General features: G+C 59.1%; 1 protein-coding gene across 1 annotated transcript in view; it reads left to right on the forward strand.

The window, feature by feature from the left end:
• RALY (RALY heterogeneous nuclear ribonucleoprotein) overlaps positions 1 to 12,229 on the forward strand; it is a 116,659-nt gene extending 104,430 nt beyond the window's left edge. Inside the window, exons 5-10 of the mRNA XM_054173475.1 lie at positions 1,151 to 1,198; positions 3,199 to 3,359; positions 7,341 to 7,454; positions 7,970 to 8,115; positions 10,655 to 10,703; positions 11,554 to 12,229. Coding sequence (XP_054029450.1) covers positions 1,151 to 1,198; positions 3,199 to 3,359; positions 7,341 to 7,454; positions 7,970 to 8,115; positions 10,655 to 10,699 — 514 coding nt within the window. The 3' untranslated portion in view covers positions 10,700 to 10,703; positions 11,554 to 12,229. The remainder of the gene's footprint in view (positions 1 to 1,150; positions 1,199 to 3,198; positions 3,360 to 7,340; positions 7,455 to 7,969; positions 8,116 to 10,654; positions 10,704 to 11,553) is intronic.
• The last annotated feature ends 4,132 nt before the right edge of the window (positions 12,230 to 16,361 follow it).

A 16,361-nucleotide genomic window follows, 5' to 3' on the forward strand; every position in this document is an offset into this window, starting at 1 on the left:
GCAGTGCTGCAGTCCCTTGAGCATCCTTGGAGCCCTCCCTTGGACTCTCTCCAGCAGATCTCTGTCCCTCCTGAACTGGGGAGCCCAGAGCTGGATGCAATATTCCAGGTGTGGCCTCACCAGAGCAGAGCAGAGGGGGAGAAGAATCTCCCTGGCTCTGCTGGCCACACTTCTGAATGCAGCCCAGGACCCCCTTGGCCTTCTTGGCCCCCAGGGCACATTGCTGTCCCATGCAGAACTTGCTGCCCACCAGCACTCCCAGCTCCTTCTCCCCAGGGCTGCTCCCCAGCAGATCCCCTCCCAACCTGTGCTGCTGCAGCTTATTCTTCCTGCCCAGCTGCAGGACTCTGCTCTCATCCTTGCTGACCCTCATTTGGTTCCTCTCTGCCCAGCTCTCAGTCTGCCCAAGCCTCTGAATGGCCTCACAGCCTTCAGGTATCTCAGCCCAGCCTCCCAGTCTGGTGTCATCAGCAAACCTGCTGAGCAGACTCTGTCTGTCTGTGCCCTCATCAATGTCATGGATGAAGACGTTGAGCAGGACTGGACCCAGCACTGATCCCTGGGAGACTCCACTGGTCACAGCTCTCCAGCTGGACCTGGCAGCCTGTGATGATTGGCACTGTGCTGGTTGTGTTCTGAGCTCATTGTGTTCAGACAGCACTGGAGTCACAGCCATGGTGATCAGAGACAGCACTGGAGTCACAGCCATGGTGATCAGAGACAGCACTGGAGTCACAGCCATGGTGATCAGAGACAGCACTGGAGTCACAGCCATGGTGATCAGAGACAGCACTGGAGTCACAGCCATGGTGATCAGCAGGGCTCAGCTGGGTGCTTGGAGATTTTCTGTGTGCCCAGGTTTGAGCTCAGGTCAGGAGGAAAGCCAAGTTTCCAGTCACAAAGATCTCCATGAGGATACATTTCCTGGCCCCATGCTGCCCACCCCCTCAGGCACAGCAATGGGCTGGGCAGGTTCCAGCCCCTCTCCCTGCAGACCCGCAAGGCCAGGAGGTGCCAGGTGGAAGGAGGAGGTCTGCCCCATGGAGGGAGAAGACATAAAGGAGCTGTGAGGCTCAGTGGGTGGTGAGGCAGGAATACTAATGAGTTCCCAGCACTAACTAACCCAAGCTGTCCTCCTCTGTCCCTGCAGTGGCTATGACTTCGACTATGACTATTACAGAGACGACTTCTACGACAGGTGAGCAGGGGGGCGGCCGAAGGGGCCAGGCTGGGGGACAAGCTCTTCCCTGCAGCACAGCTGCTCCGTGGGGAGCATGCTGGGGTGCAGAGTGCTCCACCCTAGCACAGTGCAGTGGGGGGCCATGGCCAGGCTGTGCCCCAGCTCAGCACCAGCACTGCCTGGGCTCCAGCTGTGGCAGCCAGTCGCTGGCACGCTGGGGCTGGGGGTGCTGCTGGGCTGCTTCACACAACCACAGAATCAGCTGGCTTGGCAAAGGCCTTGAGGTCATGGAGTCCAGCCACAACCTCACATCTCCCTGTACACAACTCTCAGCCCATGGCCCTGAGCTCTTCATCCAAATGGCTTTTGAACACCTCCAGGGATGGTGGCGACCACCTCCCTGGGCAGCCTGTTCCCGTGCCCCATCACCCTTTTGATGAAGAAATCTTTCTGATAGCCAACCTAAACCCCCCCTGGTGCACCCTGAGGCCACTGCCTCCTGTCATGTGGGAGAAGACACCAACACCCACCTTGCTGCAGCCTCCTTTCAGGGAGCTGTAGAGAGCAAGGAGCTCTCCCCTCAGCCTCCTCTTCTTCTCCAGACTGAACACCCCCAGCTCCCTCAGCCCGTCCTCACAGCACTTGTGTTTGAGACCCTTCCCCAGCTTTGCTGCCCTCCTCACCCTCATTTGGGTTGGAAAAGACCTTCAAGATCATCCAGTCCAACCATTCTCCAGCTCTGCCTAGGCTGGCGTGAAACCACGTCGTCAGCACCACATCTGCCTCTTTTCAGCACCTCTCCAGATGGAGATTCTGTGACCTCCCTCACTTAGGAAGTCTGTTGTGATCTCTGAGAAGCCTTTCAGACAAGAATTTTCTTCTACTATCCAACCTAAAGCTCCCCTGGTGCAACTTGAGGCCATTTGTTGTGTGGGAGAAGAGCCCAACCCCCACCTGGCTCCAACCTCCTTTCAGGGAGTTGTAGAGAGCAATGAGGTCTCCCCTGAGCCTCCTCTTCTCCAGGCTAAACACCCCCAGCTCCCTCAGGATCTCTCTCCAGTGGGGTTGTTTAGAACAATCCTTATTTTCCTTGTTTACACCCAAGAGTCATTTATTTCCCTTTTTTTTACCACTTTCTGTTCAAGATCCGTGAAGAAATGTTAAAGGCATAGCCTGCAACTCCTTCATGCCCAGCACTCAGGGTGCAGCCCCAGCAGTGCCAAGCAGAGTGCTGGGATCCCTTCCTCCTTCAGGGGAGACCTCATTGCTCTCTCCAACTCCCTGAAGGGAGGTTGGAGCCAGGTGGGGGTTGGTCTCTTCTCCCAGGCACCCAAGGCACGACTGAGCAGAGGCTGTCCCTGTCCCTCCCTTCCTGACCCCCAGCCCTCAGATATTTCTATGCATTTATTGGATGCTCTCTCAGTCTTCTCCTCTCCAGACTGAAAACCCACAGCTGCACTGGTGTCCTGCCCTCACTGCCTGCTCTCCACCAAGCCCTCCTCAGTCTAAGAAGGACATTGAGAGACTTGAAGGTGTCCAGAGAAGGGCAACAAAGCTGGGGAGGGGTCTGGAGCACAGCCCTGTGAGGAGAGGCTGAGGGAGCTGGGGTTGCTTAGCCTGCAGAAGAGGAGGCTCAGGGGAGACCTTCTTGCTCTCTGTAACTCCCTGAAGGGAGGTTGGAGCCAGGTGGGGGTTGGTCTCTTATCCCAGGCAGCCAGCACCAGAACAAGAGGACACAGTCTCAAGCTGTGCCAGGAGAGGTTTAGGCTGGAGGTGAGGAGAAAGTTCTTCCCATAAAGAGTGATTGGCCCTTGGGATGTGCTGCCCAGGGAGGTGGTGGAGTCCCCATGCCTGGAGGTGTTCAAGAAAGGCTTGGATGTGGCCCTTGGAGCCATGGGTTAGCTGTCAGGAGGTGCTGGGCATTAGGTCATAGGTTGGGCTGGATGCTCTCTGAGGTCTTTTCCAGCCTGGTGGATTCTGTGGTTCTGTTCTGTGATGACTCTCCCCCCCCGCTGCAGGCTGTTCGACTACCGGGGCCGGGTGTCGCCGGTGCCCAGGGTGGTGCCGGTGAAGCGGCCGCGGGTGACCCTGCCGCTGGTGCGGCGCGTCAAGGCCACCCTGCCGGTCAAGCTCTTCGCCAGGTCGGCTGCCATCAGCACCAGCTCGGCCAAGCTGAAGCGTGAGTACCGGCACGGCTGCGGGGCAGCCACCCGCCTCACCACGCCGACAGATAACGGTGGTCAGTGCAGATAGCAAAGCCCCGGCCAGCTAACGGTGCCCAGCCAGCTAACGGTGCCCAGCCAGCTAACGGTGCCCGGCCAGCTAACCGTGCCCAGCCAGCTAACCGTGCCCAGCCAGCTAACGGTGCCCAGCCAGCTAACGGTGCCCGGCCAGCTAACCATGCCCGGCCAGCTAACGGTGCCCAGCCAGCTAACACTGCCCAGTCCAGATAGCAGAGCCCCGTCCAGCTAACGGTGCCCGGCCAGCTAACGGTGCCCAGCCAGCTATCGGTGCCCAGCCAGCTAACGGTGCCCAGCCAGCTAACGGTGCCCGGCCAGCTAACACTGCCCAGTCCAGATAGCAGAGCCCCGGCCAGCTAACGGTGCCCGGCCAGCTAACACTGCCCAGTCCAGATAGCAAAGCCCCGGCCAGCTAACGGTGCCCAGCCAGCTAACGGTGATCAGCCAGCTAACGGTGCCCAGCCAGCTAATGGTACCCGGCCAGCTATCGGTGCCCGGCCAGCTAACGGTGCCCGGCCAGCTAACACTGCCCAGCCAGCTAACGGTGCCCGGCCAGCTAACCGTGCCCAGCCAGCTAACCGTGCCCAGCCAGCTAACCGTGCCCAGCCAGCTAACGGTGCCCGGCCAGCTAACACTGCCCAGTCCAGATAGCAGAGCCCCGTCCAGCTAACTGTGCCCGGCCAGCTAACGGTGCCCAGCCAGCTAACAGTGCCCGGCCAGCTAACGGTGCCCAGCCAGCTAACCGTGCCCAGCCAGCTAACGGTGCCCAGCCAGCTATCGGTGCCCAGCCAGCTAACGGTGCCCGGCCAGCTATCGGTGCCCGGCCAGCTGACGGTGCCCGGCCAGCTAACGGTGCCCAGCCAGCTAACGGTGCCCGGCCAGCTGACAGTGCCCGGCCAGCTATCGGTGCCCGGCCAGCTAACGGTGCCCAGCCAGATGACGGTGCCCAGCCAGCTAACGGTGCCCGGCCAGCTGACGGTGCCCGGCCAGCTATCGGTGCCCGGCCAGCTGACGGTGCCCAGCCAGCTGACGGTGCCCGGCCAGCTAACGGTGCCCGGCCAGCTAACCGTGCCTGGCCAGCTAACGGTGCCCAGCCAGCTAACGGTGCCCAGCCAGCTAACGGTACCCGGCCAGCTATCGGTGCCCGGCCAGCTAACGGTGCCCGGCCAGCTAACGGTGCCCAGCCAGCTAACGGTGCCCGGCCAGCTAACCGTGCCCAGCCAGCTAACCGTGCCCAGCCAGCTAACGGTGCCCGGCCAGCTAACCGTGCCCAGCCAGCTAACCGTGCCCAGCCAGCTAACGGTGCCCGGCCAGCTAACACTGCCCAGTCCAGATAGCAGAGCCCCGTCCAGCTAACTGTGCCCGGCCAGCTAACGGTGCCCAGCCAGCTAACAGTGCCCGGCCAGCTAACGGTGCCCAGCCAGCTAACGGTGCCCAGCCAGCTATCGGTGCCCGGCCAGCTAACCGTGCCCAGCCAGCTAACCGTGCCCAGCCAGCTAACGGTGCCCGGCCAGCTAACCGTGCCCAGCCAGCTAACCGTGCCCAGCCAGCTAACGGTGCCCGGCCAGCTAACACTGCCCAGTCCAGATAGCAGAGCCCCGTCCAGCTAACTGTGCCCGGCCAGCTAACGGTGCCCGGCCAGCTAACGGTGCACGGCCAGCTAAAGGTGCCCAGCCAGCTAACGGTGCCCAGCCAGCTATCGGTGCCCAGCCAGCTAACGGTGCCCGGCCAGCTATCGGTGCCCGGCCAGCTGACGGTGCCCGGCCAGCTAACGGTGCCCAGCCAGCTAACGGTGCCCGGCCAGCTGACGGTGCCCGGCCAGCTATCGGTGCCCGGCCAGCTAACGGTGCCCGGCCAGCTGACGGTGCCCAGCCAGCTAACGGTGCCCGGCCAGCTGACGGTGCCCGGCCAGCTATCGGTGCCCGGCCAGCTAACGGTGCCCAGCCAGCTAACGGTGCCCAGCCAGCTAATGGTGCCCGGCCAGCTATCGGTGCCCAGCCAGCTAACGGTGCCCAGCCAGCTATCGGTGCCCAGCCAGCTAACGGTGCCCGGCCAGCTGACGGTGCCCGGCCAGCTAACGGTGCCCGGCCAGCTAACGGTGCCCGGCCAGCTGACGGTGCCCAGCCAGCTGACGGTGCCCGGCCAGCTGACGGTGCCCGGCCAGCTGACGGTGCCCAGCCAGCTATCGGTGCCCAGCCAGCTAACGGTGCCCAGCCAGCTAACCGTGCCCGGCCAGCTAACGGTGCCCGGCCAGCTAACGGTGCCCAGCCAGCTAACCGTGCCCAGCCAGCTAACGGTGCCCAGCCAGCTAACGGTGCCCGGCCAGCTATCGGTGCCCAGCCAGCTAACGGTGCCCGGCCAGCTAACGGTGCCCAGCCAGCTAACGGTGCCCAGCCAGCTAACACTGCCCAGTCCAGATAGCAGAGCCCTGTCCAGCTAACGGTGCCCGGCCAGCTAACGGTGCCCAGCCAGCTAATGGTGCCCGGCCAGCTAACGGTGCCCGGCCAGCTAACGGTGCCCAGTCCAGCACAGATGCAGTCCAGAGATACAGAATCACAGAGCTGTCAGGGCTGGAAGGGAGCTCAAGGCCCAGCCAGTTCCAACCCCCCTGCCATGGCCAGGGACACCTCACACTGCAGCAGGTTGCTCACAGCCACCTCCAGCCTGGCTGCAAACACCTCCAGGCAGGAGGCTTCCACCACCTCCCTGGGCAGCCAGTGCCAACATCTCGGAGATATGGAATGCAATGAATAGGTACAAGGTATACAATATTTAGATATATCTGAGGGGTGGCTGCCAAGTGGGGGGGCCCAAGCTCTTTTGGGTGGTGGGCAGTACTAAGACAAGGAACAACAGGTTCAAGCTTGAACAGAGAAGGTTTCACCTCAACATGAGGAGAAACTCCTGTACAGTGTGGGTGCTGGAGAGCCCTGGAGCAGGCTGCCCAGAGAGGTTGTGGAGTCTCCTTCTCTGGAGCCTTTCCAAAGCCACCTGGATGCATTCCTGTGTGATCTGGTGTAGGTGATCCTGCTCTGGCAGGGGGGTTGGACTGGATGATCTCTTGGGGTGCCTTCCAACTTCTGATGTACTGTGACACTGTGACCCTGTGAGTTACAATTTACAAACACCACAAGGAGCCCCCCTGGACAAAACCAGGTAGTTAACCAACAAAACCAGGAGGTTAACCAGAATAACCAGGTGGTTAGCCAACAAAGCCAGGAGGTTAAGCAGAATAACCAGGTGGTTAGCCAACAAAGCCAGGTGGTTAGCCATCAAAACCAGGTGGTTAGCCAACAAAGCCAGGTGGTTAGCCAGCAAAACCAGGTGGTTAGCCAACAAAGCCAGGTGGTTAGCCAGCAAAGCCAGGTGGTTAGCCAGCAAAACCAGGTGGTTAGCCAATAAAACCAAGTGGTTAGCCAACCAAGGCTTCCTTCCCCCTCCCTATACAAGGGAAAAGAGGAAGGGAAGAGCAGAGAGTAGTTTGTTAGTACTTAGCCCCAAGAAGAATGCAGCCAAGGTCAGCAGCAGCCAAGCAGAAGCCACCAGCTGGTCTCTGCTAGAGGGAGGAAGCCAACAAGAGAGTTAGGTCTGGGAGGGGTTCTGGTGGAGGAGGAGGTTTTGCTGCTCCAAGCAAAGCCATCCTCTCCTCACCTGCCCACCCAGCCCCTGCCAGGTGTGCAGGATGCCCTGCAGACCACTGAGCACAGCTCCTTCCAGCACAGACAAGCTCAGACGTGTGGAGAGAAGCTGTGAGTGTGACTGCGCCGAGGCAAGGAGGGTGGATGGCGTTCGCCCTGCTCAGCGAGGGGCTTTGTGCCTGGCAGAGGGAGGAGGCAGACACCTTGGGTGCTCTGTGGGGCGCTAAATGACTTTTTTTTTCCCTCCCTTCCTTCCCTTCTTCCTTCCTTCCTTCCTCCAAGTGAAGTGCAGCGAGCTGCAGACAATCAAAACTGAGCTGACACAGATCAAATCCAACATCGACGCCCTCCTGGGCCGGCTGGAGCAGATCACTGAAGAACAGAAGCTGTCTGTAGGTCAGTTGGGTGTAATGGTGAAGTGTGGAGCCCCAGGGTCCAGGCTACAATCACAGGCCAAGATTCCAGCCCCAAATTCCCCAGGTTATGGAGATGGGGCTCGAAGTCATGAGGTGTTTTTTGCTTCTGTTGAATTTGTGTTCTTTTACTTTGCTTCCGAACCTCCCCTCTCCTCTCCTCTCCTCTCCTCTCCTCTCCTCTCCTCTCCTCCCCTCCCCTCCCCTCCCCTCTCCTCTTCTCTCCTCCCCTCCCCTTCCCTCCCCTCTCCTCTTCTCCCCTCCCCTCTCCTCTTCTCTCCTCCCCTCCCCTCCAGGCTTGCTCTCAGACACAGCTTCCTCAGCAGCAGCACAATTCCCCTTGCAGGTCAATCCCTGCTCCCTTCTGCTGCCTTCCAACTCAGTCTGGGGGGGGTTAGGTTATTGCCTCAGGCTCTAGCCAAGGGCTGCCCCAGCCTCTGCTGCTGGAGGCTGGGCTTGACTGCCCCAGCCCCTGAGGCTTGGCTGTTGCTGTCACAGAGGTGCAGAAGAAGGCAGAGGGCAGCAAGAGTGAACTGTCACAGGAGGACACAGCCTCAGAGGCCGAGGGCAACACGGAGGAGCCGCTGAACGGGGACGAGGCCGAGGAGGAGGGCCTGGCACGGGAGGAGTGTGAAGATGAACTGGTAAGAGACTGGGGAATGCATCTCTGCAGCCTTCAGGGATGTGAGGCCACCCCCAGGTCCTTCTCTGCAGGGTTGCTCTCAGCCTGGACTGATAGCAAGGGTTGCCCTCACCTAGGTTCAGGACCTTGCACTTGGCCGTACTGAACCTTGTGAGGTTGTCCTAAGCCCACCCAGCTCTGCAGCCTCTCCAGGTCCCTCTGGATGCCACCCTGTCCTTCAGATGTATCTTAGAGGTCTCCTCCAACCTAAACAGTTCTGTGACTATCATCCATGGAGGCTTGGGGCACGTTGGAGCAAGCACTGGGTCTGTACTGAGTGCAGCAGCTCTGCTCCCTCCCTACCCTGCCAGTGGTGAGAGCAGGAGTGAGGATGAAGGTCGGTAGCCCCTTCTTCATCCTCACCTCCTCACTGCTGGGGTGACTGCATGGCACATGCACAGCACTCTTCCTATGGCCAGGAAGCTCCTTGGACTCAGAGCACTTCCCAGCTTGCTTCTGCTCTTCTGTTCTGTCCCACACTAGTGCTGGGTGCAGGATCCGAGCAGAGCCTTTCAGCTGCTTCAGTCCCTGGGGCCTCACAGCTGAAGGTCATGGCTGATGTAAGGAGAAATGATGAAGGGGAAACATCACAACAGTCACTCTCAAGAAGAAAGGCAAGGGCTGGCCTCCATCTGTGCCCCAGTGAGGACAAGGGAGGCCAGGTTTGAATTACACCAAGGCAATTACACCAAGGCAAGCAGATGGTAGGAGTCCGGGGGAACCTGCTGCTGCTAATGATGGTGAAGCAGCACCCAGCCTGTCAGCAGCAAAATGTGAGCAAGTGGGCAGACATCTGCTGGCTGTGATCTCAGAGGAGCTGATGGCATTAGGAGCAGATGAACAGGAGGAGTATTTCAGCTCCCTTCCATCACTGTTGCCTGTATCTCCTTGGTCCTGAAGTGGCACAGAGGGCAGAAATATTTCGCTGCCAACACCAGGCAGGCTCAGATGTGTTCAGCATGGGGCAGCTGGATGTGTGCAGAGGATGTCCTCCTCGACCCTGCAGGGCAAGGCACAAAAGCCATTCTTCATATTCTGCTCCTGACCGTCCAACACTGAACAGTTCTGAAGCCTCTCCAGTTCCTGGGGAGTGAGCCCTTTGCTCCACATCTCTCTGACTTCTGCACAGCAGTGTAGCCTTCACCACCTGCTGCCCACAGACATTAGCTTGGAGATTAGGAACAATTTCTTTCCTGGCCAGCATCAGGAAGAGTGTGGCCAGCAGGAGCAGGGAAGTCATTGTGCCCTGTGCTCAGCACTGCTTAGGCCACACCTTGAGTCCTGTGTCCAGTTCTGGGCTCCTCAGGTTAGGAAAGATGTTGAGATGCTGGAAGGTGTCCAGAGAAGGGCAACAAAGCTGGGGAGGGGTCTGGAGCACAGCCCTGGGAGGAGAGGCTGAGGGAGCTGGGGTTGCTTAGCCTGGAGAAGAGGAGGCTCAGGGGAGACCTTCTTGCTCTCTGCAACTCCCTGAAGGGAGGTTGGAGCCAGGTGGGGGTTGGTCTCTTCTCCCAGGCAGCCAGCACCAGAACAAGAGGACAGAGTCTCAAGCTGTGCCAGGGGAGGTTTAGGCTGGAGGTGAGGAGAGAGATTGGCCACTGGGATGTGCTGCCCAGGGAGGTGGTGGAGTCGCCATCCATGGAGGTGGTCAAGAAAGCTGTGGCCATGGCACTTGGGGCCATGGTTTAGTGGCCATGGTGGTGCTGGGTTGATGGTTGGAGTGGATGATCTCTGAGGGCTTTTGCATCCAAAACCTCTCTGCACTTCTGTGTTCCTCACACACAAAGGTTTATTATCAGGTGAGAGAAGGAGAGGAAATGGCCTGAAATTGTGCCAGGGGAGGGTTAGGCTGGAGAGGAGGAAAACTTTTCTTTGCTACAAGAGTGTTCAGGGATTGGCACAGGCTGCCCAGGGAGGTGGTGGAGTCCCCAGCCCTGGAGGTGTTCAAGCAAGCTGTGGCCATGGCACTTGGGTCATGGTTTGGTGGCCATGGTGGGGTTGGGTTGAAGGCTGGACTGGATGATCTCTGAGGGCTTTTCCAACCCAAACAATCCTATGATTCTATGACATGGTGCCCAGATCAGTCCTTCAGAACATCTGCCCTTGGCTCTGAGGGGCAGTGATGGCACAGGAGAGTCAGAGGTCACTCAGATCTGATCTAGCAGTCAGTTTATTGAGTTCTAATGTAGATTGGGTTGGAAGGGACCTCTGCAGGTCATCTAGTCCAGCCCCCAAAGGGGTCCCAGGTCTGTTGGGCAGGCCCCTTCCAGAACAGGCAGCCAGAGGAAGTCTGTGAGCTGCCTGGGCCCGTGCCTGCCAGAAAGCCTGGGGGCTGCCAGGGGTCCCAGTGTCCACAGCAGCTGTGCTCTGCAGCTCCTGCACACGCTGGGCAAGCTGCCACTGCTCCCCCACCCCCTGCTAGCAGCTGGGCACTGCCTCTGAGGTGTGCCCCAGGCCCTGGGGGGGCAGGGGGGCTGCTGCTGACTGCCTGCTTTCCCCTGCAGGAGAACAGCCATTACACAGACGTGGAGGATGCCAGGCTACAGTAACCAGGTACAGCTCTCACACTGCCTTCTGGAGGCTGCTTCTGAGCAAAGGCTTCCCCTCCTTGCCTGCTGGGCTGAGGGGCTTGCTGCTGCTCAAGGTCCTCTGTGTTCCTAGCAGGGAGCCTGGCTGCTCAGCTGGGTCACTGGGGATGGTGTCCTTTGGAGGCACAGAGAGAGAAACCAGGCCTGAACTGAGCAGCCCGGGGGGAAACTCGTGGTGCTTACAGTTTGGGACCTTCCTCATCTTCCCTGCTGGCCACAGCATCGCTCCAGCTCCCCAAGAGGGACCCAGTGGGACCTCATGGAGCACCCCAGTGGGACCTCATGGAGCACAGGGAGCTTCAAAAGAGGCATTGGGAGGTTGCCAGCTGCTGCCAGCCCACTGCAAGCCCAACCTGGCATCTCCCTGTGCCCCCCGTGGGCAGCCAGCCCACGCTGCCAGAGGCTGGAGCTTCTCTTGCCTTCTGTGCCCCAGCCCAGCACATTGTGCCAGCTGCTGCCCAGCCCAGCTCACACCTGGCCTGCTCCACAGCCTGCACAGCACACCCTGAGAGCAGCAAGTGAGGCAAGTGCAGCTGCTGCCTGGAGCTGCAGCAGATTCTTCCCAGTAAGGAACCAAAGTTTGTAACCTGGTAGAAGAGGAGCAGAGAGCAGCAGATGGCTGCTGAGAAGTTCTCTCTGACATCACTGAGGCACAGCTGAAGGGATTCAGGAGCAGAGAACCTTCCAGAAAGGGGGAGGTGTGAGCTTTAAGGTGGCAGGGGCACAGAGGCCCTCAGGGCCTCTCCTAAGTCACAGATCTCTGAGCCCCAAGGGCAGTGATGTAGCTTCCTCCCTCTCCCCTTCTCTCCTCACAGCCTGTTCAGAGCAGCAGTGAGCAAGAGTGTGAGGAAAGCACCAGGCTAGACCCTGCCCTGGCACACTGAGCAAGACAAGTGCTGCTGCCATCTCCACCTGGCACTCAACAGGAGAACCATGGCCTGCCACCTTCCACCCACCTGTAAAGCAAAGGCAAAGCAATCTCATCACCCCGTGAACCCCAGCTGCCCCCAGCAGTGGACTGGGAGCTGAGCAGCCAGCAGAGGCAGGAACCAAGCCCTGCACCCTCCATGCCCATCCCTGACTGGCTAGCAGGGAGCAGTGGTGCCACCAAAGGAGCCAGAGGTGTCCCAGGGCTTCCTGCAGGAGAGGAGGGAGAGCTACACCTAACCCAACAGAGGCATTTAACCCTGGGCTAGGTGAGAGCTAGGGGAAAAGGACTGTCTCAGTTTGGACCCTTTGGGTGATGCTGAGGAAGAGAGGGGTGGGGGGAGCTGTGCCCCCATGGCAGCCCCCTGCTCTTGTCTCCCTGTGCCCCAGGAGCTGCTCTGGCTGCACAGCCACTGCTGCAGTCAGTGCTGGTGCAGGTGCTGCGCCCTGGGCGGCTGCTTGGGGAGGGCAAGGGGAAGGGAAGCTGCCTGCAGGCAAGCCAAATCATCCCAAGCAGGGGAAACCAACCAGATGTCATCCTCAGAGGCTTCATCTCCTCCTTCTGCACTGCAGAAAGGCTGAGCAAGGCTCTGCAGGGTGAGGGGCTGCAGGCACCTGTGGATGAGACTCTGCCTGGGCCAGCACTCTAGGGCAGTGCCCACAGCTTCTCCTTGGGCAAACCCTGCCACAAGACCTGGGGACCCCCAGGGTTGGGGAGAGTGCTGCAGGAGGGGACTCCTGCTGCCTGCTCCAGGAGGGGACTCCTGCTGCCTGCTCCAGGAGGGGACTCCTGCTGCCTGCTCCAGAAGGAGACTCCTGCTGCCTGCTCCAGGAGGGGACTCCTGCTGCCTGCTCCAGAAGGAGACTCCTGCTGCCTGCTCCAGGAGGGGACTCCTGCTGCCTGCTCCAGAAGAGGACTCCTGCTGCCTGCTCCAGGAGGGGATTCCTGCTGCCTGCTCCAGAAGGAGACTCCTGCTGCCTGCTCCAGGAGGGGACTCCTGCTGCCTGCTCCAGGAGGGGACTCCTGCTGCCTGCTCCAGGAGGGGATTCCTGCTGCCTGCTCCAGGAGGGGACTCCTGCTGCCTGCTCCAGAAGAGGACTCCTGCTGCCTGCTCCAGGAGGGGACTCCTGCTGCCTGCTCCAGAAGAGGACTCCTGCTGCCTGCTCCAGGAGGGGATTCCTGCTGCCTGCTCCAGAAGAGGACTCCTGCTGCCTGCTCCAGGAGGGGACTCCTGCTGCCTGCTCCAGGAGGGGACTCCTGCTGCCTGCTCCAGGAGGGGATTCCTGCTGCCTGCTCCAGGAGGGGACTCCTGCTGCCTGCTCCAGAAGAGGACTCCTGCTGCCTGCTCCAGGAGGGGATTCCTGCTGCCTGCTCCAGAAGAGGACTCCTGCTGCCTGCTCCAGAAGAGGACTCCTGCTGCCTGCTCCAGGAGGGGACTCCTGCTGCCTGCTCCAGGAGGGGATTCCTGCTGCCTGCTCCAGAAGAGGACTCCTGCTGCCTGCTCCAGCTCTCAAAGCCAGACCTCCTCATCTGTGGCATCTCTGTTTGAAGGGTGCAGGGGGCAGCAGGTCCTGGCTGGGGGCAGTGCATCCCTGCCCCAAGGGCCACCCTGGAGCCAGCATGGCTCTTGAAGCACAATGTTTCCTTTGCATTTCCTGGTTTGCAGTGATCCCTGAGGGGCTTCAGGGCCAGCCATGCCCTCCCTGGCCCTTCCCTGGTTCCTGTGCCATGTGCCCTTTGTGTTGTACTGAGCCCTTGCAGAGCTGCCCTCCAGCTGCCAGAGGTGAGCTGCAGGTGGTGTTTTTGCTATGAACTGACTGTGCTGCTGGTGCCTGGCAGAAAGGTGACCTTGTACATAAGATCCTGTATAATAAAAAGAAAGAAATCTACTTGGCTTGTGTTGCCTTCCCTCCCTGGCACAGGTGGGCACAGACCTCTCAGTGGCACTTCATGGTGAGAAAGCTGTGCAGGGTGAGTGCCCAGGGGATGGAGCCAGGCTCTGCTGGGTGCTGCCCAAGGCCAGCACAAGGGGCAGTGGTGGAGGCTAAGGCAGAGGAAGTTCTATGCAAACAGGAGGAGAAATCTTCTCTCTGTGAGGGTGACAGAGCCCTGGAGCAGGCTGCCCAGGGGGGTTGTGGAGTCTCCCTCTCTGGAGAGATTCAAAACCCACCTGAAGTGTCCCTGTGTGAGCTGCTCTGGCAGGGGCTTGGACTGGATGAGCTTTGGAGGTCCCTTCCAGCCCCTCACACTCTGTGATTCTTCATTCCACACAAGTCTGCTTTCCTTCCTCAGCTTCAGAGCTGCCCACAGGATTTGCATTCCCTTGCCACAGGAGTGTCATAGAATCCTAGCATGGGTTGGAAGGGACCTTCAAGCTCATCCAGTTCCAGCCCCCTACCATGGGCAGGGACACCTCCCACCAGCCTGGCCTTGAACACCTCCAGGGAGGAGGCAGCCACAGCCTCCCTGGGCAACCTGTGCCAGAGTCTCCCCACCCTCACTCTAACAATTTCTCCTTCATCTCCTGTCTCAATGTCCTCTCTCTCAGCTCAAAGCCATTGTTCCTCATCCTGTCACTCCCAGCCCTTGTCCAGAGTCCTTCCCCAGCTCTGCTGGAGCTCCTTCAGGTACTGGAAGGCTGCTCTAAGGTCTCCTCAGAGCCTTCTCTTCTCCAGGCTGAGCAGAGCATCTGGGTTCACAGAGGCTCTGGGACTTGTACTCTGGAGGCCTGGAAACTGATTTGCTGCAGGAGAGCAGGGTGACCAATGCAGGCCTTCAGTCTCTGGCCTTTGCAGTGCTCCAGCCCACAGCAGCCTGGGAAAGGAGGCTGCTGTTGCACTGGGCACCAGGCTGCACTGCTGATCAATGCCCCTTTCCAACCCAAACCATTCCCTGACTCTCTGACTCTTGATCCAACTATGCTGGAGTCAACCTTTGGCTGTTGGGCTTTTTCTACAGGTTTGTTAATGGCACCTGGCCAGCAGAAGGCAGTCAGGAGGGGTGGTTGTCCCTCAGCTGGTTGTGTGCCCCAGCTGTAAGCCACTGAAACAAAAAGGCAACTGCAACCCCTCCAGGAAGTCTTCCTTAGAGCTGGAGAAGGTGTGTCTGCTAGAGGGGAAAAAAAGACTACAACAATAAGCAGCAGCACTTGATCCTGGCTTTATTCACTTCAAGATACAGCCAACATCTGTTAGAGCTCACCTGAATCTCCAACTGCTTTCCAGACACCATCAAACCTGCATGCATGCCTTGCAGTGCTGTCAGCTTTTCAAACAGCAGCAAGCCTGGGCTCCTCCTGGCTGTGCACCCAGAGCTTAGCCCTTGGCAGGAACCCTCCAGTCTCTGAGGAAGTGCACTCACCATGACCACCACTTTCTCTGGGCAGAAGGCTGCTTGGCTTCCCTGCAGGGATCCTGAGCTACTCCGTCTTGCCCAGGGAGGCTGTGGCTGTCCCCTCCCTGGAGGTGCCCAAGGCCAGGCTGGATGAGGCCTTGAGCAAGCTGGGCTGGTGGGAGGTGTCCCTGCCCATGGCAGGGGGCTGGAACTGGATGATCTTGAAGGTCCTTTCCAACCCAACCCATTCTTTGATCATATCCTGACCCTGGGCCATTTTGGCAATGAAATGAAACCCATCCCCTCTCGCAGCACTGGAGAGGGACTTCACTCCCCCTCTGCATCTTTGCACTTGGCAGCTCCAACAATTCCCACAGCCCCAGAGAAAGCATTCTCACAGCACCAGGTGTGTCCCCTGGAGGCCCTGCCACCAGCCACAAGTGGGGAAGAGGAGCAGGTTACAGTCAAGAAGGCTCCTGTGCCCATTTGGAACTCAAGCTGTTTCTAAAGGCAGCGTGGTGCAGCCCTCAGATAATCATCTCAGCCCTCCCCACTGACTGCTTCCTTTTGCTGCATTCAGTGAGGTGCTTTTCCAAGTGCTGGAGAGTGCAGGGCTTCAGAAACACTCCTCTCTTCGGAAGGGTAAGGTTCAGTACCATGGGAGTGAGAAAGCTGACAGCCCAGCTTAACGACTCTGTGTTGAGGTTCAGCATCAGTAGGGTGCCAGAGCCATCTCCCAGCTCCATTCTGCCCAAGGAGGCAGCACCTGGGGGCATTTCCTGTGCAAAATGCATTCCCACACTGCTGGGAGTAGAAGCTGAGGCAGCTCTCATGTTGGGGGATCCTCCCTGGGACTCCCTGACTGCTTTCTTTGTTTAGTGATAACCTAACTAGAAAGAAGCTTGGTATGGAAAAGGCAAAAGAATCTTCATCTGAGAAGCTTTATTCTGGGTCTTGGACACAGCTCCAGTGAGAGGTCTGCAGAACAAGGTGCCAGCCATCCCCATCAACTGCTTCAGAAGAGACTGAAGGAAAACCCCCAATCAAAGACACTCACTGCTATAGCATCTTTGAGTTTTACAGAACTCTGGAGGGATTATAAAGCACCTCCTCTCCCATCCCCTGCCTTAGGCTTGGCAATGGCCCTTTCCTTTCCCATCCCCTGCCTTAGGCTTGGCAATGGCCCTTTCCTTTCCCATCCCCTGCCTTAGGCTTGGCAATGGCCCTTCCCTTTCCCCTCACCTTCCTGAAGGCTGGCAAAATCCCTTCCCTTTCCCCTCACCTTCCTTAAGGCTGGCAAAATCCCTTCCCTTTCCCCTCACCTTCCTCAAGGCTGGCAAAATCCATTCCCTTTCCCCTCAC

This window comes from Dryobates pubescens, chromosome 26 (assembly GCF_014839835.1).
Source record: "Dryobates pubescens isolate bDryPub1 chromosome 26, bDryPub1.pri, whole genome shotgun sequence".
NCBI lineage: Eukaryota > Metazoa > Chordata > Aves > Piciformes > Picidae > Dryobates > Dryobates pubescens.